The 27,696-nt window shown below is 41.1% G+C and overlaps 1 protein-coding gene across 11 annotated transcripts in view; it reads right to left on the bottom strand.

Moving 5' to 3' along the window:
• The window catches only part of MTCL1 (microtubule crosslinking factor 1), a 100,975-nt gene extending 73,677 nt beyond the window's left edge, over positions 1-27,298 (bottom strand). For 6 of the 11 annotated variants that reach the window (XM_077784295.1, XM_031504007.2, XM_031504008.2 and 3 more), the window contains exons 1-3: positions 27,144-27,298; positions 15,650-15,874; positions 13,990-14,148 (exon numbers count right to left, since the gene is read on the bottom strand). In XM_077784295.1, the coding sequence (XP_077640421.1) occupies positions 13,990-14,148; positions 15,650-15,847 (357 nt within the window). In that variant the 5' untranslated portion in view covers positions 15,848-15,874; positions 27,144-27,298. The remainder of the gene's footprint in view (positions 1-13,989; positions 14,149-15,649; positions 15,875-27,143) is intronic. The other 5 variants (XR_013340198.1, XM_031504010.2, XM_077784302.1 and 2 more) reach the window with 2 other exon arrangements.
• Positions 27,299-27,696: the final 398 nt, after the last annotated feature.

Raw genomic sequence — 27,696 nt, 5'->3', positions numbered from 1 at the left:
AATCAGACCTTTGAGTCCTCTCAAGGTCCAATTCCCCTACCTCAAATCCCTTGTAAATATGTACTTATTGTCATCAATTTCTCCCATATTTAAAAGTTCCTATGACCTGCATGCTAAACTCCTAGAAAGCTTAACATGGATATATTTTTCCCTACCTGGGCAGTAATGGGATATTTTACTTTTCATTTCATCATCTCACTCCCCAAGGCTGTGTTTGTAACACACACTCAGCCATGATAAAAAAAAAACAAACACAACCTTCTAATTAAGGAATGCAAAGTAAAAAGTCAGAGTTACCCTATGAGGTTAATTAAAAAAAAAAAAAAAAAGACATAGCTACATAGGTAGCTATGATCATTATGACATTTTGATATCTGCTCATGTCTGGCCAAATTCTCCATCTCCTATCACAAAGGAAAAGATAAGTTGTCACTGCTATGCATGTCATACTGGTAAAGACTGACTACCAGGCTATAATAGCTAGGAGTGCTGTCAAAAAAATCCCCAAGTGCACAGTCACTGATGATTTCATTGGGGTACATTTTTCATTTGAAAATAATAGTCCGTACATTAATGGAGAAAATAGAAGCTCAATAAATCCTTAATGATACTGAGTCTCTTTTATGCTAGCAGTTTTACATGGCAAAAACAATTCTTGGAAATGTCAACCTGACAATCTGGTTCAAGGTTTTAAACCTTTATTACGAATTTCAGAGGTAGACTAGAAATATTTCTGTTAATGGCTTTGTTTGAAATGTCTTGATTATGGATAATCAGGTGTAAGCAGTAAATTCTTGCAACACAAGAAGCTCCTGAATTGAAAATTAAAGCTAAATCAACATTATCCTAAGGCTTTCTCTTCCTCATTCCCCATCACAAGGTTCCAAGCGGTTACTGCCACATCCTCCTCACCCAGCAGGTCTCCATATGAAACAGAAGTAAAATGAGCCTTTGGTGGTGGGCGGATTTATCCAAATTATTTCCTCTCCTGAATGCCCAAGAGGAAATCTCATATTTTTCCCCTTTTCCTCTCTGAGCTGCCAAGAAAAACCCAACTCCAGGACCTCAGAAGAAAAGCTAGAGGGTCCAAGTGAGAAAGTGAGAAACCAAATCAGTTGCAGTAGGAAAGGGAAGAAAAATGGCTTAGATTTTAAAGCCCAGATTTTAACATGACAAGAACTCTAATTAGTGCTCTTGTCCTCTTCAATTATGTTGGCTGTTGACCCAGAGTAAAGGTGCCAGGATCCAATCAACACCCACATTTAAAACCAGTTAACAGACTGTCAGGTTTAGTTGTGAAAATGCCTTTTTTAGTAACTGGTTTTAGCGAATCCTGGAAAGCACTGTCAGTCTTTATACACTGAGAATTACATTGGTCGTTGGTTGAGGAAACTGAAGCCTTCAGAAAGGTTTTCTTTTTTTTCCCTCTTTCTTGCTTTGTATTCACAGTGAAAAATCACGTAGTAGCATGACAAAGATCTTCCTTTCAATACCAGACTCTGAAGAAGATGGTACTTCTTGTGGAGCATTATGTTGTGGATACCTTTGGTATATTGTATCCAAAGCCTTCCTCTTGCTCTTACTTTTAAGGAAAGCATCCGTGAAGACACAAAGCATGTGTGAAATGTCCATATCAAAATTGCTCAACCCCCAAAGGCTCCCTCTTCCTTCCCTTTGACTAAGAAAATTACTGTCAAATTTTCTCCTGATCATCTTGTAGCACAGAAACAACAATTCTCTATTCTCCACAGTGTTTATTCATACCAACTCAGAAGGACAGCAATTCATGTAATGTTTCTGTTTTTTCCAAAAGCTTGGAGCACAAAACCATGTTCAATGAAAGGCAGCTGCAGGAGTGCCAATGGCTCATCTTCCTGTGCAGAACCACAAGAACTCTTTCTATTTTTTTCATTCTCCCCACAAAGGAATACACATTTTCTTATATATGGTTATTTTTGTAACAGTTGTGTCCAAGAGAAGCAAGAGACATGTCTGAATTTGTGTTACTTAAATTACAGTCTCCTCTATGGCTGTGTGAACTGGTGGATTATTCACTCAAACAAAACTTGAGCAGATGCAAAACTTTACCCAAGAGTGAAATCAACACTGTAGGATAAAAACCACCCTGACTTTAATATTCATTGACATATTGTTTTCCATTTTGTTTGTTTTTTTGCACTTACTATGGTCAGGCCCAGAATGGAAGTGACAAATTATCCCACCACATGAATGTTCTCACAGTATTTTCAGGGAGATTGAGAGCAGGTGGGACCATAAATAGCAGAAAAATCTTCCTGTTTAAAGATTTTTTTTTCCCTTGCCTGAAGTCCTGACCTAGGGGAGCAGCTTCTGGCAGCAGCTGTAAAGTAACTTTCCAAGTAGTGTAGCTCAGCCTTCAGCACCAGAGACTGCTGTCCCAAGATGTGTCTGAAGTCCTGCACATCTCAGCTGCCCCTAACCTCGAGGGCTGGTTTGCATGTACTGGAGAATTTTGTGTTCAACTTAGCATCCATATCTGAAAAATGCTGAGGAAAAAAACTAAGGTGAAGAAGAAAAGGAAGGAATCGAAGATGAGAGAATCCCACCTGGGAGGAACCTGTAGAAGGGGAGAGAGGAAAGCTGATCTGTTTACCATGGGAGGAGATGGAGGACACCAAAAGGGACTTTTTTTTAAGGAAACTAACCCAAATTTCTTTTTCCTTTCTCTTGTGAAAGTAATCCAGACACTGTAGTCACATACCCTGACAGCTCACCACAACAGTGGAGAACATAGTAGCTATCATTCTACAATTTTGATATATAACGGTGAAGGTACAACAATCAGTGGGTTTAATACAATGGTCAAGGAAGCTCCTTCCCACAAGTGATTCCCATCTTGTCAGATCCTTATAAGTCATGTAGGACCTACATTTCAGTCCCTCTCCAAATTAGTATGGGGAACCTTCCCCTGTAATTGCCCATAGTTTATGATACCTTTGGCAGTAGGCACTACAACTTCTGGTTTGGGAATAATCAACAAATCAGTAAATTCATCATAAAAGACACATGAGCATGGCAATGGAAAAGTAGAAGGATTCCTTTAGAAAGGAGGACTTTGGGAATGGCCAGCCTGTCAGCTTCACCTGTGTGCCTGGGAAGACCATGGAACAGATCCTCCCAGAAACTGTGCTAAGGCACATGGAGGACAGGGAAGTGATTTGAGACATCCAGCACAGCTTCACCAAGGGCAAGTCCTGCCTGAGCGAACTGATGGTCTTCTACTGACTCCATCAGTGGCAAGGGAAGAGCTAACAGGTGTCATCTGTACTTCTGTAAGGCCTCTGATATGGTCCCCCACAACATCCTTCTATCTAAAATGGAGAGACATAGATTGTTGGGTGGACTATTTCATTGATGAGGTATTGGTCAGATGGTCACAATCGGATGTGGTCAATGGCTCAATGTCCAGATGGAAGGGCTCTGGAGAGATCTTATGGTTGCCTTTTAAAATTAAAGGGGTCTTATTAGAACAATGAGGACATAAGGAAGTAATTTTTTATGATGAGGATGGTGAAACATTGAAACAGATTGTCCAGTGTCCTGGGGTGACTTCATGAGGCTTGTATCCCCAGTCACCTGTTCTGTTTATGCTGGATATTATGTTCTGCACCTCTAAGACTGGTTCCAAGAGGAAAGGTGGGGGGAGAAGAAGCGTGGAGTTTATTTGCAGAAACCCCACTTGCTCCCCTGCATTCCTTCTCATGGACTGTGTTGTCTGCAGCACCCACAGTGGGAGAGAGCTCTCCTTTGCTTTTAGTTAGTTTTTAGTTAGTTGAGGCCAGAAGTTTTTTTGGAACTGTTTGGCTATTGTTCCATCTGGGAACACCAGGACTATCGTCCAGGGGTCCCCCAAGCTGCACTGCAGCCAAGACACTGGACACAAGCCCCAGAGAGCCTGAGAGAAAGCCAAGGACACACCCATGAAATGGACTCTCTCTGATCCACAGAAGGACTTCTCTGAATTTGCCATCTCTTCAGAACAACAAGAGATTACATTGTTTAATATTATTCAGTTTTTCAGGTTTGTGAGTACTGTGCTTGTTAAACAAATTTTTCCACTTTTCTCCAATGGAAATCTTTCCCAAACTGGTGAGGGGGAGGGGCTGCTTGAACTAGCTTTCTAGAGGGACCCCATTCAGAGGTTTCCTCCCAAATTTGCCCTAAACCAGGATACCCAGAGAGGTGGTAGATGTCCCATTCCTAGAAACATTCAGGATCAGACGAGGCTCTTAACAACCTGACCTAGTTGAAGATATCCCTATTCATTGAAATTGGGTTGAACTAGATGACATTTAAAGATTCCTCTATTCTATGGGTCCTATGAAGGACCGGATTATTGAAAACTGAAAGAAGACATGAACAAAACAAATCCTCAATTATTTTTACAGAAAAATATATGAAAAACGTTAATGAAAAAAACAATTTAAGGGTTTTCAGATTTGCATCTGCCTTAGAACTGTTTTATCATATCATTTAATAACTTTATTCTGTTCCCCATCCCTTCAAAGTAATTTGTTTTATTCAACACCACTGAACTCAGGGATGGAAATTTATCCTGAATTCCGCACGCAGCGACAATGAGGTGAGCTGCCTTCACCAATCTCTGCACAAGACCCACTTTCTCTTGGCACAGCTGACTGAGGGAAGAGCACTCTGAAGAGATTGGACTGTAACTATTTTGGAATGATCCCTGAGAAAGAGGCCTTAAATAGACCCATACGTACATCTGTCAGTCTCAGATGGATCGTTGTGCTTCTTCTGCCCACGTAGGCATTATGCTGATATCCCTAAATATCAGCACAGCTTACCCTCCCCAGCACTGGCTACTATTGATGGAGCTAGACCTAAAATTTGGGTAGTGATATATTGCAATTTTTGTATTTATTTTGGCTACAGCTTCCATCTTGTGACAAAATATACAGTAAAGAGAAAAGGAAGACTGTGCCATTTTTCTAGAATGAATAAGCCCCCATGATGGGCACTTAAAGAAAATTCAGGCTTTCTCACACCAAGGCACATCAAACCCAAACCCAAATCAAGTGATGGCTTTGCCATGCCTCCTCCCACAGAACAGATACTGTTTGCTCACCAGGCATTTTTCAGCAGGCTGAGTTTTGGAACAGGGTGAAAAAACATCCTAAACTTGCAGTGAGCTCCCAGCTGATGTAACAGCTGGCAAAACCAATGGGGCTGTGGGGATCATCCTGTGGGGATGAGAAAGAGGCTGAAATGCTGCACGCACCACCGCTTTAGCATGGATTGGGTTTGCTAAGACAGCAAGATAGGTGAAAATATCCTCTTCTGTGGCCCAAAGAAACAGGTTATTTACCTAGAGCAGCAAAATATGCTGATTACAAATTGCTTCAAGAGTCACAACTGCGTAATTCCACCTCTTTACCAATTAAACCCTTTTCCTGACCTACTTGCACCAGCTGCCTCAATTTTTCCCTTTCAGAGGAAAGGAGAACTTCTTGACAGATCCAGGCAATGTGAGGCACTCTGCCGAGCTGGGCTGTGTTTCAGCCAGCAAGGCTTTGGGCAGTGGAGTCAGGCTTACCTGCACAGTGCCAGGCAGGAGAATGAGGAAAGTCCAGTGCCGTAGCATGTGGCAATGGAAAACTTGCCAAGACCGTCAGATCTTTGCCCCTCATTCATCCTCTGACAGCTTGAGTAGTGCAATGTTAATAATTCATAAGTTATCTGTGCAATAAGTTACGTTCTCCTTTTAAAAATAGAGCTAGAGAAGCAAGTCTAAATAATTAATTTCAGAAGAAAAACAATCAAGTAACCCTTTCAAAGAAGGACAAAAATCAATAGCTCTGACTTTTTTTCACCTTGCTAAGCATTTCCGGAAAATACCATCCCCATGGATGACAATGCCGTGGTGTGACACATATTCCTAAGTGCAGCATTATCACAACAAAAACCACAGGCAATTTGGAAAATTTGTTTAGAATCTATGCATCTCACAAAGCTCCTCTTCTCACCCTGACAGACAGACTGTCTCCCTCTTTTCCAACCTGCTACCTAGCGCTCCAGATGCTGGGATGAAATTACCGGTGATGTGAGATGAAAACATCTCACAGCTGGTGCCCGCTCACCGGGAGCCAGCCAAAGGGCAGGGAAGCTGTTCCTCCCAGGAGTGGTGGCACTGAGCTGGCACCAATGCCAGCTCTGCACTGAGCACCAAATGAAGGGAGCTTCTCCACAGGTTTGCACACCGTTTCTCCTTCAGCTGGAACTCCCTGATATGCACAAGGCTACATTAACCTGGGGTCTGTGCTGGCTCCTCTGAGCCCTGGGAGGAAAGCAGGGAGGGCAGAGCATGAGATATCTCTGAAACTACAATGCCCTGGTATCCACCTCCACCCCAAACACTGCATGACACTTCCCACAGGAACAGTTGCCACATGGTTGCTGATCTGAACTAGTTTCACCGGAGAGTGGAAGGACAAGAGATATACCTAATCAACTTCAGCATGCATTGAGCTGTGTATATTCCAGCTTTAAATCACAGCTTCTGTTCACAGAAACAGCAGAAAGCTGTGACAGTTTACTTCTCCTGAAACAAAGTCTTGTCCACAACTTGGCAAAGAAAACAAAGGGTACTGTCTTCACCTAGAACTTACACCCCAGTTGAAACACGATTTAGAATATGGAGAGCATGCACTTATCTTTCCCCCCAGAACAACACTTGAAGGATTTACTACTAATATTTTGCAAGGCTTTGCTGAAAACCTTTAATGATATTAGGATATATTAAGGGAAAAAATGAAAAGAAAATAAGGTATTTTTTCAAATGAAAATGTCAGAGACTACAGTTTGTTTGCACTGTCACTGCTGAAGCCCATGTGACAGGCAGCAGGATTATTTTTGGTAACTGGGTGGAGGATGGGTAGACTGATATACTATTTGAACCTCTCCATGCCAGTCTCTGCTGTCGAAAAAGACTTCTGCTATGTACCAAAAGACTTCTGCTATGTAGTAAGAAAAATGCATTATCAATGCACAGAGAAATTTCATTTATCATACCAAGAAGTTTTCCTTGTAACTAACTGGTATCTAGACAGTCATGCAGCTATGGTAGGTCATTTTTCCTGCTGTAAATGCCATCATTTAAACATAATTTCTCCATTTGCAAAGGCCAGTTGTGGTTCTTCAAAGTATTTGGGAGTAATGAAGAGGGTGAGTTAGCAGAAGCCCATGCCTGGGATGAGAAAGGCTGAGCAACAGAACAGCAGGGATTTTGCACATGACAGATCTCTGGATCTGATGAGCAGAATCACTGTTACTTTACCTCAAAATCACATAAAAAATTAATAACTAGGATTTGGAAGTAGTGTCAGATGAAGCTGGCCAGTCTGGACAAATAGCACATATCTAGAAAATAAAGACTAATGAGAGCTTGGTGGCAACTTATTTGGTAAATCATAACTCCTAATTTCAGATGCAGATACTGCTGAGGGAGGGGCATTTATAACATAAGAGACCGACACTAAATATTTGGAAAATCTGACAGATCCTTTGGTTTAAAGATATTTTTAAATTTCTAAAAAGAAATTTGGAGAGTGCATTAGAAGATGTAAAATACAATTACTTAAAAAAAAAAAATCATGCTACTGATTTTGCTTCCTAACTACTGTGTTTTTTGAGTCCAGAGAGATCCATGCCCATTAATTGTCTCCTATCAAGAAGGAGCAGACCATTTCACTCTCTGTACAGTTCCTGAAATGCCACAACAAGTATAAATCATTTACTGTGGGTAGGTACCAATTTATTATTTATCACAGAGAAAAAAAAGATATTGGAGACAAAATGGTGCTGTGGTAAAACTTTCATTCAATTAATGGGTTTAGTTATGATTATTGCATAGGACTTCATTACTTAAAACTGTCACAAGCACTAAATTCTAAACAGGGTAACACAGTGTTCTTGCCTAGTCCTTCTAGTGTTACTTGAATCCTGTCCTGCTTCTCATAAATTTCCTTTCAGGTAAACTCACTGATAGCTAAAAAAGGTAATGTATTACAGAAATAAAGCGATTTTCACAATATATCCCTACTTTTGTGAGTAAATTTCATTTGAAAAATGTCTGAAAAACATTACGTGTTTAATAAATATGTATAAATTCCTAGCTAATGAAAACATACAGTAATGTTTTATGCAAACAAGTGTGTTTTCACCAAAAATAATTTATTTAGCACTTGTGTACCACTTCACACCAGATCTGTATTTATATCAGAGCAAAAAGAGGGAAATGTGATTTCAGCTTGGAAAAATCACACTTTACACACATGCAACATGTGTTTTGCTCTACTTACGAAGTTCATGGCAATGAAAATCACTGTCACACTCAGCTCCAGATTTCACACACAGCAGCCTCCAGATTTCGTTTTGCTATGTAATTCTTATAGAGCTGAATTCTTCTATGAGCAAAATGCACTCCACCTCTATTGTGTTAAACAGAGTACTGCATTTGCACTTTGGAGCAAAACTTGTCTCAAAATAATAGGCTTGAAAGATTTTTCAACTTGTATATTTATATAATTTTTATAAGCTTCTGAATGTAAGTTTTCACTCTGTTATACAAATATTTTAACAGAAAATTTTCTTTGACTCTTAAAAGCAGCAGTTCTTGAACAGTGCCTCAAAAATAAGGTGCTGCAGGGGCGGAGCAGAGAATAAGCTTGGGCATTACACCATCCAAATCAAGTAAAGCTCTCAGATGAAAGAGCATTTATAGAAGTCACTGTCCTAAAAAGCCCACAGGTAACCTGGGAAAGCCCATTTACAGTAGGTGCTGGTTCTCATATCAGTCTGTGTCCTGAAGAGACATGTTGGAGGCATTAATATGGGCTAGAGGACTTCTTTCCTCTTAAGCAGAAATGAACGGAAACAGGATTTCTAGCCTTTTGTTTCTACCCTTATTTGTAAAAACACCAGTGAACATGAGCTGCAGCCATAGCCCTCCATCAGCTGGAAGTGGTTTCCTGAGTGAAAATGCCCAGGGAAAAGCACTTGGGTCTCTGACAGTCCCAATAACCTGAAGGGCTTGAAGCATTTCAGCTGAAGTTAGGAGCTGGCCAGGAAAACTTCACTGTCACTTGGGAGGCTGCTGCTACAGCAGAGGTTGCTGCAAGACAGAAAGCAACACCTCTGGTTGCTCCCCCTCTGGTCCTTCTGCTTTCAGTGGCCATATAAAAACAACTGTCACCTGCTCAGTATGGCCAACACACAACCAGTAAACTCCTCTTTCTTCCCAGGTACACAATTCTCCTTCATTTCTTGCTACCCCATTTCATCAAATCTTTCAGCAGCTGCTGCCCCTGACCTTATTCCTCCCCTCTCTTTGTCTGGTCTGATGGAGCTGCCCATCCCCAGCAGTGTCAGCACTGCCACAGCTCTGCCTCGGTCTCTACCCTGCCTCACCACACCAAACCCAGACAGAAGGAAAAATACACATTTAGCAGCTGCAAACAAGCAACCAACTCCTTCTCCTCAGGGGGAACAGGAGCTGGTCCTGTGCTATCTCATTGCTTTTCTTCAATAAGTAGTAAAAATGGTTTGTTCTTACCTAGGTATGGAGTTTTCAGAGACAGGATTACTCTGAAAGGTATTGCTTGCAGGGGAAGTAATTATCGCTGTACATAAAGGCACCCAACACTTGCCAAGCATGATTTCCTAGTTGTTTACACTTAGACTAAAAATAGATGATCCTTCTGTGAAGTATCTTTTCTGAGAAAGTATAAGGAAGAAGTTACTTAAAGATGCCCTGGTGGCTCCAAGGAAATGAAGTTTGGGGTGACTTAGATGTCGAGTGGAGATGCTGAAAAAAGAAAATCCACTTGCTATTGTCAAGCCTTTGCGAAAAGTTCTGATTTGTAGATGCTCAGAAGAGAATTGGTAAGGGCTTTGCACTGCTTCAAAGGAAAGGAAACTTTGGTAAAAAAGTGTTCTGAGTGCTTTCTAGTTGACTGATTGAGAAAATTTCTTAATACACATCAATATTTCTCATGAGGTGCATTAGGATATTAGGAAGGGGGAAATGACAGCTGCAGGGATGTTGCTGAGGTAATTTGTTAGTGATGGAGTAATTTTTTTTCTTTCTTGGCAGCCTGCTGACTCAAATGGCAATGTTAATAACCCAGACAACATGAGGAAAAAGCAAGCAAGTCTTGGCAGGGATATGTGTTCTTAGCAAATCTGTGAGGGCACACTGCCTTTGCTTCCAAAGCTCTAAGGAGGAAGCAGCTTTGTTAAGTCACAGAAAATCCTAGCAAATTCCTAGAAGGGACAGTTCTCACAAACATCCAGCATATGCTACAAAGAAGTGTTCACAGCAGTAGAAAAACTCTGCAGTTCTGATGGAGAATGCCACAGAAAAAGGTATCAGAGAGTGGCCCAAAACCAGTTGAAATGTTCACAGTAAAAAAGACAGAAAGGGGAGATTTGAAAAATGAAAACTGAAAAAGTAGGTGAATGTAATAATGGAAAAAATCAATGAACCACAGTGCTTCAGCAGATAGAGAAGACTGACACAAAAAAAAACATGCTACAGTCAGTAAAGTTAAAAAATATTCAGTGAGAAAACATTATTAGCCAGTGAAAGAAATATCTTCAAAAGAATCAGTGGTAGTATTTCAGGCAAGAGCAGCAGACGATGAACAGTGATAAATTAATAAAATCTGAAAAAAAAGTAGGAAGTATTATGGGACAGGAAAGAACTATATTATCTTTTGGCTAAGAGAACTAGAAGCAAAAAAGCAAAAAAGGAAGTACAGTGGCATGAGTAAGCAAAGTGAATGCCAGGATACTGATGAAGACATTCAAAGAAGAATGATGTCTAACTGGAAGACATCAGAATTGGACAAAATTCACAAGCATTCGTTAAACATCCTTATCAACTCATATTTTAGCTCAAAACACAGGAAATGCAGCAAAAGTCTGGAGGGATGGAACACATTTATGAAAAATAAAAAAGAAAAAGACAAGGGGAACAAGGAGGTGGCATCCTAAAAACCTGCAAGTGACTCACCAGTTATCTGAGAGCTTCTTAATGAAACAATCAGTAGAAATCAGAATATTTTGTTGATGGGGAGCATTTGGCAGATACCAGAACAGAAAAAGGGCCTAGATGCTGTTTTGATAGATTATGCAAAAGCTTTTGAAAGTGTGTAATGGAATGGGAATCCAGAAGCACCTGGGACTGGGGAGGGAAGTGCATTAGCAGCAATCCACAGGGGCGGGGAGGAGAGGGGAGGAGAGGAGAGGACTTTAAAGGATTATTTTCACATTGAGACACATTGAGAAATATTATTTAGTGAAAAGAGAGGAAAGTCTTTCATATGCGCTTAATAAAACAACTTGAAATTACATGGTCAGTAGGAGGCAAAAAAAAAATAAATTCCCAGTTAAAGCTGTAAGGCTTCTTTCCTAAGGAAATAAAAATTTTATTTAGCTAGAACAAGCCTATATATCCAAGAAGCCCTGTTGAAAACATCACAGGAGATCAAAACAGGTATTGGTGCAAAAAAAAAAAAAAAAAATTAACAGTACTAAACATGATAAATGTTAGAAATTCTTCAAAAGATTATGATAAACACCAAAGGTGGCTTTAAGGAAAGAGTGCTTTCAGAGACATGTACAATTCCTAAAGGTATTTCAGCATGCAAAATACATTAAATATAATCAACATACATGCCATCTACTGCAGTGAGAAATGGGACTCGAGGGAATTGTACGGCACAGCAAAGCAGAGGCAAGCACTGAATTAAGCAATAAATATGAACACAGATGGGAGAAAACCTTTCTGTTGATTCGATGATAGAGAATAGTCAAGGATATTACAGAGAATGAGCATATGGTTGCAGGAAGCTATATCAGAGTGAACACTGTCTAACTGGGTCTCAGGCAACGCTCCAGGACCAGATAGGAAAACGTTCCTTGCAACTGTCAGCCCTTAGATAGACAAGATGCAGAGTCAGGGTGGATTGGGAAAAAGCTACATGGCTTTGGGGTCACTTTTGTCCTGGTATATAAAGCACTAGCTTTCCCACTGGCATGCCTATAATACATTCCTTGCACATATCAAATGTTCCTAAGGAGCCACTGCTTCTGGTAGTTATTTGAACACATCTTGAGTGAAGAATAATTTTTTTTTAGCAATGTCAACAACACTGCAAACACACTTATCTGACACATGCATAGCTGTGTTTCTCCAGCTTTTGGCTCATCTGTCCTTGTGTGACCTGCCAAGGACTCCAACCTCATCTTCTCACCTCCAGTGACCTTGTGAAATTGTGTCTGCCAGAGAAACCACAACTCATGGCATGTGAAACTATCTCTACTATTTTACTCAGACGATCTCTACTACTACTACCACTACATCTCATGATCCCTCTTATGCCCTGCTTTATCTCCAGATCAGCATTAATACATCCCATCATTCTACCTGTTATCTCTCCCTTTCCCTAGCTCCCCTCCAGCTTTTGTCTCTTACGGGCAAGGAATGCATACAAAGTAAGGGTACATTCACCTCATCCTGCAATCCAGCAGAGAGACAGCTGACTTAGCAGTGCTTCCCAGTACAGCTAGGCTGCAGCAACCTAAGCAGCAAGGTAAATTCAGCCTGGTTAGAGCTAGCTTGAGGCTTCAGTGCTGCTGGACCATCTTCTCCCTCACTTCTCACCCACAATTTAGTTTCTGCTTGAACTCATCAAGCAGTACCCAGTGGACCTGCATATTAATCAACAACAAGCAATAAATTAGGTACTGTTGATGAGATGGCATTTTTTGTACAGAGCCGAGACTGCAAACCCTGTAACATGGTGTCGTGTCCACTTAGCACAGCATTCATAAATAACATTGAAAAAGGAGAAGAATAGCTAAAACATCATGTAGACCTTATCTTTTGTGTCAGGTTCACAAGTAATCTAAGCAACAGTGATATGTATACCAGCTGATGATCTCTTCTGTTAGGTACAAACACTCCAAAACTCCTGCACTGGACTACTCATAACTTAAATGCACAGAGAAATTAAATAGGGACTGTCCTTATAAACTGAGCCAGGCTTTGTGCCAGTTGACTCACAAGTAATGTTGGAAAGATTAAAATAACACATAATTGCACCAGCTCTCTAAATCTGACCAGGGCTCAGAGGATAAATGTCTTACCTCATTACGCTTAAATGCTCTATCTCAATCTGGTTGAGAACAGAGCAGGGGCTGTGAACTGCCAATCTGCTGTACTGTTAAGGGAACAGAAATACCACTGCAGATTGGGATGTAGGCTCCAGCAAAGAACTGTGCGTAGTATTTGGCTTTCCTTTACCGTCCCCTGCTCCTCAGCTCACTGCTTCCAAGGATCATCACTTCACCCAGTATGACTGTGTGTCAGCACCAGTTCAAATGATCCCTTTTCTCAAGAGACAGTGTTTCTGTGCCTGAAGTGCAATGTTATTTATACTTTAGAGACCACATTCTGGCTGTCCAGCTCATGCTGATGGCTCCACCACCACCACTGAGGAGTACCAGCCAAAACAGCAGCTTGCCTATCTGAACCCTGCTCTCAGACACAAGTCATGCGCACTTCATTTGACTTTCAAATAGGTGGAAGTCCCAGTCTGTATAAAGAACAGCCAGAGCCAGCTGGAGTCAAATCAGAAAGAGTTTTGCTTCAGCAGGAAGAGAGTTCTTAAGGAGATAGTTTAAAATAGGACAGAAGCCCTGTGAGAAGCCCCAGACAAAAAGTGGATCAGCCATCTACATCTCTATTGATTCTAAATTACTGATGACGTATCTGGGACATATAACAAAGGAGACCTTTGGGGCAACTGTACAAGCAATATCAGCAAGCATTTAATGTAAGAATTAGCCTAAGACACCTGTGTGCCAAATCTCAATTCTAACCCAGCAATACTGCTCTGCATGGCTTTTCTGACAATTGCTTACCTCTTTTAACTTGTCCAGCTCATTTTGCAGCGTCTGCTTGGATACTTCCACCTCAATGATTTGCTGCCGAAGGACTTCATTTTCATCTTCTGCTTTAACTCGTTTCTCCTCCACACTCTCCAGCTCATGGTGCAGTCTGACAGAAACATCTTTGGCTACCTGGTCAAAAGAGCACAACCGCATGAAGATCATCCATGAGGAGCAACAGCTACAGTATGTCTCCTACAGTAAGATGCATATCACAGCCTTAGACAACCAAGAGGTTTTTAATTCAATTATGACACTGTTGATGGAACACTCCAAGCCTTCCAAGTACCAAAATGAACATTCATTTCTAATAAAGGAATCCAGAATGAAAATATATTTGATTACGCATCTCCAGCTCCCTTCACATTATGCTAAGGCAATGTTATGAACAGCAGGAGAAAACAAGCAGACACCAAAGCCACCCATTAAAGTTCCAGCACATCACACAGATAAAGCCAAAGACAAGGAATTGAGCTGTAAAACTGATGGGCCATCGATCAAAGCAAAGTGTGTGCAGCAGTCACAGCCTCGTGAACTTGCTGCTCTAGCAGCAATCACAACTAAGCAAGAATTATATGAAAGCACAGAAATATATGCTAGCTTAGGTTTTCTGAGTCCAGCCTAACAAGAATAGATATTTACTCCAAAAACATTTGTAAAGGTGATACATCTTACAACATGAGGAATTACAAGACATTATTACGGACTTACAAGAAATCAATAATAAAAACACTCAATATCTCTTTCTTTGAAATCTAGGTGCAACATTTCTACTGTGTATCATTGCTATTGTTATAAGGTTATAATTTGGTTTTCATCAAAAATAAAAAAATTAGATCTGACATTTTAAAAGGTTTGATGACTTGATATGTTACTCTCATTTCCACTGCTGACAACAAATCATTCTGGTTTCAGAAGGTTTTATGTTTTGCATTTATAAGAACAATATTCTTAATAATTCTAGTTGCAAGAAGTGCTCTCTACAGAAAATATTTTAAAAACAGCTACAAGATAGCAATATCAAGAAAGATGAGTAAAGCTAGATAACCATCATATGTACACAAAGCTTTACTTTGCCTTGATGGAAACATTTCTGAAAGATATAAAAACTGTTTCAGTATTAATATAATTTTTATAGGTATTTGTGTTTGTAGGGAAAAAGCATTTTGATTCTCTATCTGCCCTGAAAAAATATTATACACTCTGTTCCTGTTACAAGTAACTCATTAGACTAAGAAATGCAACTTAGACTATTTTTTTTTTCAGTTACTTGGCATAAGAAAGAAATGAAAAGGAAGGAAGCAGCATGAACTGGAAAAAGGATATCAGGTTTTGTTTATACAGTATTGCAAAGCTAAGGTTTTCAGTAAATCAAGACCCTTTAAATCTTTTAAATGCAGAAATGTAACTTGACTGTATTTCTTTCATTTTGAATCTCAACACATGTTTTTTTACTCACTGACACATCTTTTTATGGTGATGAACTGAATATTTGTTCTCCACCACAGCAGAAGGAAATTGGTTGTGACGTTGGAGAATTACTGCTTGTTTCATGTGTCACCCTCACTTCCATTGCAGAGAGCCACATCACAGTCTGCTCTCTTTTGCTGTGAATAAGAATCTCTCAACCCACCTTTAAATCTTGTTCCAGGCTCCTAATGAGCTCTCCATCCACATGGCCTGTTTGTGCAACTTTCAAGCTTTTCTGTTCTGCTTTCCTGAGACGATACTGCAGAATGCGGCAATTCTTGTTTGCCCGGTCCAGCTCTCGCCGGAGCTCCTGCAGCTGGTAAACATCTTCCTCTAAATAGCTGTCACGCATTTCTTCCATTTCAGCCCGAAGTTCATCCAGCTCATCCTGTGAGAAGTCAAAACAGTGCTCCATCATACCTCTAAATCTCACCCATGGGAGCAAAATAGGAAACATGCTCGCTAGGATACCACATTAATGAAATGATACAGATTGCAACACGCAGCTCCAGAAGTCACAGGAACAGAAGTTTTAACCCAACATTGAGTAATTATGCTGAACTAAATTAATGAATACTTGTCATATTTCTTTCAACTGCTTTGATAATTAAAAACAAACCAGATGCTCATGTCTCCTGAAACTGGTAACCTTCATTTTACCATCTCAAGTTAAAATTAAAACTGTACAATACTTTACCACCATTTGAACCAATTCCTTGCTTTACTCAGACTGCAGTAAACCTACTTAACCAAGTACCTCAACATGTCTGTGTGGTGTGCCCTTTTAACAACAAACACCTCCTAAAAATGAAACTTTTAGGGAAAAAAAAATGCCTTACATGAAATACTGAAATGCTCCACATGGAAACACCATCCCACCTGAGCCTACACTATACACTGGCTTTATGACATGTGGATTGTGTGCAGGAGAAAGTGTTGGTTTTTTTTTTGTGTGCACACACATCTCAATAACAGTACCACAGGAACAAAACAAAACCTGTGCTCATGGGAATAACCTGCTTGCTCTTTCCTGGGCATCATGAACTGTCCACTTCCATGTTGTACTATGTGTAGCACTTGCTCTCTAAAGTCAGAAAAAAGATTTATGGCTGAACAGGATAAGCTCTATCATTGCCATTTGTTTAATACCTGCATGACTGAAGCTCCAAAGCTAGAACTGTTATAAAGGTCTTCCAGGCAGAATGGTACAAAGTATTAAACTACTACATGAGAGAAAAAAAAATACAATTCTACAAACTGAACAAAGTTGAGAGGAAAAAAAATTAAGAAAAATAGGCAGGAGGTGAAATTTAAAATGAACTATTATTTTTTAAATTGGTTTCTTTAAAATTGTATTTGATATTACAAAGACCAACTTTTCTGTGGAAAACATTGCTTAAGTAAGATTCCAGGAGAACTTGTACTGGGGCTAGCTACACTGTGATCCCACTTCAGATCCGTAAATCACTCTTGAAATACCAAGGATGGCTGGAGATTATTTCGCATTTGAAATTTCAAGGGTGGCAAGAGAATATTTCACACTTGTCTCAGGTGGAGAGGGCACTGCTATGACATCAGTACCCTTGACAATCCCTCCCTGCCCCTGCCTGAACATTCCTGTCCAGTGCCTACAAGAACACATCTGCCCACACTCTCCTGGCAGTTCTCTCAAACATTCCCCCTTCCCATGGCATAACCAGAATGTCATATTAATCTTGCTTCATTGGAGCTTTGATAACAAATGCAGGGCAGATCTTGGCCCTGAGCACAGTCCTGGCCAAAGGAAGATGGGTAGATGTGTTCTTTAGCCTTGTCAGTTATGTTAGAATTAGAGTGTTATTCTCACCAAAATCCCATCCATGTAGAAATACTCCAGTATTTATACAACTATGGTTTAATTTCAATTAGTTGAGCCAGCATAAATCTGGGGTATGCACAAGGCTGGTTATTTCCAAAATTACAGCTCTGGGCTCACCAGTGGGGCTTTGCTCCACCAGTACAGCCCACTCAGGACCCTACACCATTCTCCCCAGATGTTCTGAAAGGACAGAGAAGTTTTCTCACAAGCCCACTATGTCACTGTACATTCTCAATATATTCAGATTTCTGCTGCAGGAGCATCCTGTCCCACAGTCTCTCTGGGACAGGCGCAGGATCAGGGGATTTGTGTGGATGGATAAACTCAAGGGTTACTCCCCAGTGAGCTGGATTGTGCTCACACCATACACTGCCTGCAAAGGAGTAGTGTAAGCACAGTCATTGAGGTTACCCTTACAGCAATAACATCCTCAGGAGTTCTAAATACATTAATTAAACACAAACAGCTGACTTCAACGAAGCAAATGAGCTCTACAGACCAAACCCAGCAGGACTATTTCAAAACAATTTAGGATCCAGGCTCTATCTACTCCTCCTCAAATACTCTGGCCAGTTTACAGCCAACACACAGGTGGAGTTCTGATAAATGATGTATATTTTTAAAAAGAAAAATATAGCAATGCATGCTTGATTGGATTGGGAACAAGACCTGCTTTTCTTTTCTCTGTACACACTTATTGCTATGCTTCACATTTATAGACACTTTGAAGAGGTAAAGTAAAAATTTACCCAGTGAAGATAAGAGATGCAGAAGAAAATGTCAGGGTTTTAGAAACTGATTAGAGAGTAACAGTAGCTTTTGAACCTAAGAAAAGGAGTACACTTGTGCATTATCAGCTTATCAATGAGATATTTTGGCTAAGATACTCATACCAAAAGTAGAGTCTTTACCAGTCAGAGCTAACACAACCCTATAGAATGAACAAGACCACAGTTATTTCTTAAGGGTTGTCAGCAGACTCAGGTGTTGAATTTACCCCAACTAGATTTAAGTTCAATTAACTTTTTAATGTCATCTTCAGAATGCTAATGTTAGGTTAGTAATTTGGTTTTAAATTAAAATTTTGAAACACAAATCCACAATAAAGAAAAACAACTGCCATCAACAAATTAATGGGATCTGGCTTATAATCTGTTGTTTACATTTAAGAACTAAGGAATGGCTTTCATGTATAAAGCAGCCTGCAATTACAATGTCATTGCTCATCTTCTTATCTTTATCAAGTTTTGTTAGTAGTAAATTTGATTGATTTCTAAAGACAAATAATAAACAATATTTTATTTAAAAGCATTTATTGCAACCAAATTTGGAAAGTGAACCTCACATAATTTTAAACAACCCAATCTCTGAAACACTCATCCCATTGAAAGTGAATATTTCCAAGTCCTATCTGTGGACATGGGAATTCTTCCAGCTGTAAAAGTCACTGTCTCTGTTGGAGACTTCAATCCAGTGTATTATTTCCTCACACTGAAGAAGTTCCTCAAAGAGTTGCAAGGATTGGCATGAGCTAAGTTCCAAGAGATAGAACTGCCTTTAACCTCCAGGTAAACCAAAGTTTTCTCAATCTCTCTTATCAGCACAACTATGACTTTGTAAGTCAGTGTTGTGGGATTTTATTTTGGTTGTTTGGTTGTATTTCTGCTTGGGGTTTTTGGATTTTTTTTTTTTCTTTGTGCTGTGGTTGCCTCTGGTTTTGGTTGTAAATACAAGGTTTGTTTTTCTCTAGTGTAATTTTGCAGATAAATTAAAATTCAGACTACAATGAAGGAGGTTGTACTTTAAAATCTCACACAGTTCTCCTCTCTGATATTTTTTAACTGACAGATTCTTTTCCACAATTAATTTCTTTTCTACTCCCAAAATTTTCACATAGAAATCAAACTGTGTCCTGACTTCTTGTATTTAGAGATACAGCACCCTTTGGATGAGCTTTAAAACAAGGCAACATGAGGCCACAAAGAGTTTTGACTGTATAAGGAGCAGAAACCTCACTGTGCAGGCTGCATGCAGCATCAGCCCATATTCTGCTGTATTGCTGCAGTGCTTGGAGCTTGAACCTATGTAGTGTGTCCAGCCCAGAGAGGAAAAGAACTAGATTAAATCAGACAGATTAAATATTTTTGAATAGCAACATGAAGTCCTATATTTATATAACAAATATAGAGAGAGGAACATGTCGCCTCTGGAAAATGTGCCTTGGATTTTGTATGTCAGTCAGCACACAATTATAGATACTGGGATAACCTTTAACTAAACCATAAAAGTTTAACTTTAGTTACAATAAAGACACCATCTTGCTTTCAATACAGGCCACAAGGCCAGTGACAAGGGTGTAGATGCTTTCATTTCTTAACAGTTTATTCTCCTTGGCAAGTACTTGTGATTCTCTTGTGGACACTGAAACAGTGTGGTAACAAATCCTAAGTCAGAACTGTTACAATTGCACCTGGAAAATCAGAACAGCTTTAACTCCTCTTCTAAAGTGATCCATGCACAGAAAATGAAGGAAGCAAAGTTAAAGACCCATGGAAGGGGAAATTACAACTGAAACTATGATGGTCCTACTTACTAAACTGACAAAAACTACTGCTTTGAAGGAAAACATTTCAATCATTTGTAAAATCAAAGGTAAATGCAGCAAAGCCAAAATTCTCAGCATGGTGGTTTGCAAAAAAGGGATGCTCTGGCTGCAAGGCAGATGGAAAAATCAGATAACTTGACTTTATTAAACCCTTGACTTTATTAAAATCTATTGTTCTTACTACTCTTATTATTGTGAGTTAAAATTAAAGCTCTTTCTCTCAGGAGGTATGGAGCTTCATACTGTAGACTTTAATATTGTAAAACTGAAGAAAGATATTAGAATAAGCACTTAAAAGTAATTAAAGCAAACAGGCAAGAAAGCAGCCATCCCTTTTTGTTCATCTACAAATGGAGAGCTGCTCCATTCCTTAAACAGGGAGGACCTGCTCCAGCACTCCAAAGTGGCAATTGAAATTGGGAGGTTGAGTGCATGCATCAGAAGCTTCACTTTGCTCTGCATTCTTGAAGGGGATGAAAGCCTCCTCTTGATCCCTTTTAATTTAATGGTAATTATGCTATTACTTTCAGTAAGAACAGCACGAGGCAGAGAGTCCTGCAAGAAGGAATATTGTTTAGGAAAAGCTAAACTGCTTTTCTTTCCTTATGTCACTCTGGTCACCAGAAAAAAATTAATGAAAACGTGTTTTCTAACTGGCAGCTCTTTCCAAATTTGCAATAGGAATCCAAGTTTCACCAGCTCCTGAGCCTTTCAACTTAAGGCTTTGCTTGGCCCAAATGAGTTCCTAAAGGCCAGCTCTTTGGGGTCTAGTAGGAACTACCCATTGAGAGTCACAGGGTGGCTGTATGGACACAGGGGCACACGCAAACAGCCGCTCTATTTGCAGGAGTCCCAAAACTGCAGTGCAAAAGCAACAGAATTAGGATTCCCCATTTGCCTGTCAGTGTACCAAGCCAGTGTGAATGGCTGAGAAGGGGAAAGCCTTGTATGCAACTTCTATCACTGTGTAGCCCAAATACATACTGATAGGTCATTTTCTGTCTGTACTGTGCAAATTAAACACTTGCCTGTCAGACTAGAAGCCATTATCTCATTAATACCCTACCTGATGTCATGCTTGTTTATTATTGATTTAATTATAATGAAGTATAATTAAGAACAAATTATAGGAATATGCCTTGTTTATGATTCTTACAAAAACAAAAAAATAGAAGAGAGAGAGAGAAAGAGAAAAGGTCAGGCCATACAACTATTACACTGAGTAACCCATACTCATCTGAGTCATCCTCACTGAAATGACCAGGAGAGCTTGCATAACTTATGGGCTCTGTCTACCCAGCCAGTCTGGTTATGATCTGCAACAAGGTTTAAAATGAATTTTCCAATCATCTCTACCAACTGCACACTCATTCTGTCCACAGAGCATGCAAGAAATTGATTCCTTCTGAAATAAAAGAGAGACCTACACTCCAAGTGTGCCTCAAATGTGCTCCATTACTTGAGTCCTCTAGACAGCTTTAAAACATATGCACGATGAGGATATTTTCTTCAAGGGATCACACTAAATGTAGTCCAAAGCAAGACCACTAAACTGCATATAATACAGAGGAAGGGTCATCTTCACCACTTGCATTTAGGTCAGCCTGCTGATCTACCTTCACTGAGACGAATTACTGCCTAAAATAAAAAAGCTCTTATCTCAGAGTCTGAGCCACTAAATAGAGGAACTCAACCATGAGTCAAAGAAAACTTGGAAATTATTTTTAGGGAGAAATCACATGCAAAAAACCAGCATAAAAGATACATGAATACTGAATTCATTACTCTGTGAATACAGTTATACACTCTGGCAAAGTCTTTGGGGTCCAGTGAGTTAAAACACATCAGTATCCAGAAGTGGTATATTAAATGGAAAATACCTGCAAACTAGGAAGACAAAAACACACAAAATCAATAAATTGTATTTAAGTATTTAAGACAATGCAGATGAATGAGGAAATTCAGTTGTCTGTGTAAAAAATGTTTATTAATTTACCCAGAAGTTATATGTATAGGTTTTGCCAGTACTATTCTCTAAATAGAATGTTATTTAATATACATTTAACCAAATGAGGGGAGAGTGGAGTAGGGAGGAAGAGTGGAAATTACAGTGGGTAGCTGCTATTGCACTGGCAAATCCAGAGCTTCTAGAAAATCCTTGATAAATCTAAGATTCACGAACTGTGATTTTACATAATCTCTGTTTTCATGTTTTAAATATCTCAAACTGTCTATATGTAGGAGATGCTGCTGCTGCTGCTGCTAAGGAATACACACATCCCCCATAGCACTTCACAGCAGAACTGCAGCAGGGATAAATATGTTCTGAAAGGCTTTGATTGGGAAGAAAGCAACAACCATTATTTTTGCCTCTTGCAAAATATGTTAATGAACCCAAAGTCCCTGGGCCCCTGATGTTATTATTTAGCTCTCAAATCAGACTACTTAACAAGTCATGCAGCAATCCAACGTGGTCCGAAGCCTGTGCACAAATCAATATGTGAACTGAAAAGTCATAGGACCGTGAACACCTGTTGACTTCAGGACTGGTTTAACTTTGCAGGGTCTGAGAGCAGCATCTGGCAGCTTTTCTGCCTCATTCAACCATTAGCCACGTATTGTTTGGACACATATCCTTGACTGGGGCTGATGAAGCTGTTGGAGCACTCATCAATGGCAACATCAATAGCATTTCTTGACGGCCACCGAGGCAAATTATTGCCCGGTGCATCACACAGCTCATCCCCTCCAGGCAGGGTGGGGGCTGCCAGGGACTCAGCTGGAGCTAGCAAGGCACATGGCCTCGCTATTCTTCCCCCAAAGTGACATCCTCCTCGGCAGCTGACCGGCCCTCCAGCCACATGGGCTTTGTGCCCCGGGCAGGGTTATCTCCTCCCATTCTCTTCGGGGCCACCACTCTCCAGCTGGGAAAAGCAGCATGTCCAGCAGAGATGTGCGATGACCTTTATTTTGCTAACCCTGCTAACCTTCACTAAATGGAAAAAAGCTGGTGCCATCACTGTGCATCATTTTTGCTCTGCAAAACCCTTTGACATCCACAAATGCCGTCAGGTTAATAAAAAAAGTGGTGGAATTACTCCCCCTGACTTCAGCGCAAGGCTGCAACTCAAAGAGCTACAGTTTCAAGTGAGTAAAGAAATACAATGTAACCTCATGACACACACTGTAATTTCAAACAAAAATGAACATAGCTGAGATGCATCAGAGTGGAATACAGGGCCTGGAGTGGTCCCTTAGTCAATTCATATCCAGAATATGTCACTGTTAGAAATGAATGCAGAAAGAAAAAACGACAAAGCAAGACAAAAAAGACAGTTCTCTAATAAATCCAAGATAGTATATTTTCTGTGCTAATCCACACTGCAGCAGCATTTCCAGCATATTGAACTTGTACCAACAAAGGCACAAAGAGAAGGGCAGGTAAAGAAAAGCACAGCAAGCACCAGTTTTATTTTAAGGGCTGTAGGAAATGCCATGCCTCATATAAGAGGCTGCTTTCACATTAAGGCTATGAAGAGAAAAGGGGTGTGTGTCGTGACTAAAACACCGCTGCTGTTTCTGCTAGCACATTTATTTAATTAACACAGTCTAAATTAAAGTTGGGCTGAGACAAAAAAAAACATGTCTAATAGCAAAAATTTGGACCCTCTTCCTTAAGATTCCTCTCCCTTCAGAGGGCTCTACACCACAAAGGGCTTCTTTCCGAGTTTCCCAAGGACTTGCATAGTGAGTGACACTTCTCCATGTGCTGGACACTTTAAAGCAAACTTGAAAATCAACCTCTTGTGTGGGTGGTGTTTTGCTACTACTAACAGGACTAACTAGCAATAACTGAAACTTTATCTACTACCAGCAGTTACCAAGGGTCTCTTGGTCCTGCAGAGTTAGGCACCATGACAAAAATTCTCTTTTTAGACATCAACAACTAAGTGATATATTTTTAAATGCTGCTGTAGTATTACAGTCTTCCCCCACAGGTAGCTGAAATCAGGTCATACAAGGAATACATGAAACTGAAATCAATGATGAAACTTCACAGAAGTAGTAGAAGAGAGGCTTCTCAGTGTAAACACATCTCCTCATGCACTTCACCTACAGGCTTAGCTTTGCAGCTAGTTAGCTATGGTTATGGCCAAATTCTTATGTAGAGTAAGTCCTGGAAATGCCTAAGGTGGAAACTTGATACCAAGGTAAAATCTGGCTCATGGTACAAGAAGTCTGAGATGTTTGCAGAGCAGCAGCTTGTTCTGCATTCTGGGAGACTTTCTAGTACTTAGTATGTAGAAACAAAAACAAATGATTGTGTTTGTTTTGGTTTTTTTTCTTTCTGAAAACACTTTAATCTCTAGTAATCTTTAGCACTAAGTATCTGTGTGTGTATCTTCGATAACCTGTTACAGACACATGAAAGATACATGAAAGACCTTCCTACCTGAAAGATAAAATTCCCTGAAAAAGACTTTATTATGTGCACTTAGGCCTGCACTCCAGCTGCAGGGAGGGATAAGGAGGAGTGAAACCCACAAAATTTGGCTTGTGGCCATGCTCAGGAAATTAACAGTTTCTTCTGGGATTTATCTAATAATTTGTCTATTTACAGTTGACAGCATCCCTGTTTTCCCTTAGCCCCCTCTGGAGAAACACAGCTCACTCCAATGCCAACCAAGAGAACTGCATTGTAAAAAACACATGGAACAAACCCACAAGTAAACAACTCAGACAGTGATGTGGTTTTAATTTGCAGACTTTTTTATAGGTTTTCCTAGGAGAGGCAAATGAGAATTGGGAATTCTGATAAAATTTTTGCACCACTGGGCCGTTTCCAACCATTTTGAGAGAGAAGCAGAATTAAGACCTCACACACCAAGGTGGCCAAGCAAAGCAGAAAATGTACTCATTTCCCTCAGAAGAGGCAATGGTATTAGTTCATGGCTTTACAGGCATCAGGACATGCCCACCGAAGAAACCAGTCTGTATTATCCTCCGAGACTCAGGAATATTTTGAACGTGATAAAGTCACAATCTGAATCAAAAAAAGTGTGAGGAAACAAATGCTGTAGATGATTAAGATATCAAGGTGAAAGATCTGAGGGCATTGTTGCACAGGGTGAAAAATTTGGAATGAAGATAATAAAGTTCTTTACCTAAGACTTGCCATTGCCAACTAGGTCGCATGATTACAGGGCTCCTCAGGTGGGACACACTAACAAGGGTCTGTCCTGGGCAATTCTGACACGCTCTTTTTTTTTTTTTTTTTTTTTTTTTTGCCAGTTTCCCATAGTTAAAAATCACCTTCAGTATAAAGAGAACTTGACATATACTTTGTAATGGGTTTAATTATATAACACTCATATACTTGTTCAAATCCTGTAATGCAAAGAGATGCTCTTGGACTTCATGACTTCTAATGGCAGTGCCAGTTAGCTACTCCTTAAGTGATTCCCATTATCAATTCTGATTTCATTACATCTCCTCTTGCTTCTAGGCTGTCAAATAAAACAGAAGCTTGTGATAAAGGTTCTCTGTGCTGCTCATCTTTTTATAGACTATTACATATCCTTACCACACTCGAGTTTCCCATCCAATGAGTGCTATAAAAGCTTTTCTATGAGCCAATAATTTTTATTGGTCTGGTTTTGTATTTTCCTTTTCTAGATGACCAGCAGTGCCCACAGTATTTCAGGTACACTCACTGACCTGTGTAACAACTACAGTTTTATAAAATATTGCCAGATTTTTTTAGTTAGTCTCTGTTCAGTTCCCGCTGTAATCTAACCATTTTTGCAGATTTTCCTTTCTCCTTTTCTCATTACGCTCCTGAGTTAACACATTTAAACAGAAAAGTGCATACTTATTCCCTCCAAGTACTTAAGATTTTGCATATTAGGATTTATTTACCATCCTCTGCCTCCATTTTTCACACATTCCTCAGGGGTTAACTTTGTTATTAAGTTCTATCTTTGCCAGACTTTACTTAAGCTAGAAACATTTAATGTCTTCTGAAAATTTTGCTGTATCATGGCTTGTTCCTTTTTCCAGTTCACTAAGCAGCACCAGACCTGGCAAAGAACCTTGCAGCACCCCTGCTGTTACCCTTTTGCTATGCTGAATATTGTTTCGTGTAACTTAGCCAAAACCCCTTAACGAGCCTAGCTTGTATCTTTATCACTCTTCTTTCCCAAGGCTATACATAAAACTCCCACTCTTATTTGAGAAAGAATGCTAGATCTACATGGATTTATATGGTTCTTTTGCTTGACAACAGGGTGTTCCCAATATCGGGGAACAAAGATTGTTTTCACCAGAGGTAGAGCCAAACAGTGGTTGTGGTTACAGGATTATCTCAGTTTATCTTATTTATAGATCTTTATGGATGTAGCTTCTTTGCTCTGCCAAAAGATCAGATTGTAAGTACAAGTCCAACTAAAGGTTCCCACAGGTCAACCCAGCTCAGAGATTGCCTGAATTTAGCTTTCCTGTTTCTCCGAGGATGGATTCATACTGATATCCTGTACAAGGATGCAATGACACTTTTTTTCTTGCTGCTCTTGTTGTTCTCTTAGTACTGCACAGCGAGTGGCTTCACTTTCCAGAGATAAAGTAACGCAATAAGCAGAGCACATAATGCTGTCATCCTTTCCACATCAAATGAGGGAACCTGTTCCTTTGCCTTTTCCTAAAGGGTGACACTGAGGAAATCAGTTCCTGGAAAGCAAAGTTCTGCTAACCAGTAGAATGTTTGCAGTGCTTTAGAAAGAGTCGGGGTTTGCTGAGCTACCACCACGTCAACCAAACGCAACATTGCCACGGTACATGTTGCATCGGACTGACGTTCATCCAGCGCCCACAAACCGGGCTTTGCAGGGGGCCGCGATCATACGCTTAAGTCCCTTAAGCCGTGCCGGGTCCCGCTTCGTGGGGGCGGGGAAGGAGGGGGCCGAGGCACCCGGCTGGCTCTCCCTGCCCCTATTTCCCTCCTGCAGGTAAAATTTGGCATTTGGACCAGCGGGCGCGGGGGTCCCATGGGAGGTGACTCCAGGCAGCGCGAATATTCTTCCCCTACTTCCACGCGCTGTCCCCACGTTCCTGGGCAGGAGGGGGCCGCGTTTCTACCGCGGCCGCCTCCCGCCCTTCCCTTCCCCGCCGAGGCCGAGCTCCGCGGGCGATGCTCACCTTGAGGTACTCGTTCTCCGAGCGCAGCTCCTCCACCTCCCGCTGCAGCTCCTCCGGGGCCGCCGGCGGCGGCTCCCCGCGGCTCGGGGCTCGCCCCCCGCCCGTGGCCGCGGGTAGCACATCCCCGCGGAAGCCGGGGGCCGGCGCAGCTCCGCGCCCGGGGCCAGGGCCGTGGCCGGCGCGGGGCTGCTCGGCGGCGGGATGAACGCCGGGATGAGCGGCGGGATGAGCGGCGGGCGGCTCCCGCTCGCGGTCGCTGGAGCCGGTGCCGGACTCGGCGTCGCTGCTGGCGGCCGGGGCCAGGCGCTGCTCGTCGGAGAGCGGCTCGGAGGGGCAGTCGGAGAGGTCGGAGCTGCTGTCCGTGTGGCCGACGCGGGCCAGCGCCGCCGCCGCATGGCCGCTGCCCGCCGCGGCTCCCCGCTTCGCCTTCCTGCCCTTGCCGGGCGGCGGGGCCGCCTCCCCGCCGGGCTGCCGCCCCGCGCCCCGGCCGCCGGGCCCCGGCTCCGGACCGCGGGCCGCCCGCTTGGCGCAGGGGGCGGCCTTGGCGCCCGCC

This window comes from Lonchura striata, chromosome 1, assembly GCF_046129695.1.
Source record: "Lonchura striata isolate bLonStr1 chromosome 1, bLonStr1.mat, whole genome shotgun sequence".
NCBI lineage: Eukaryota > Metazoa > Chordata > Aves > Passeriformes > Estrildidae > Lonchura > Lonchura striata.
This window is presented reverse-complemented; position numbering and strand designations above follow the sequence as displayed.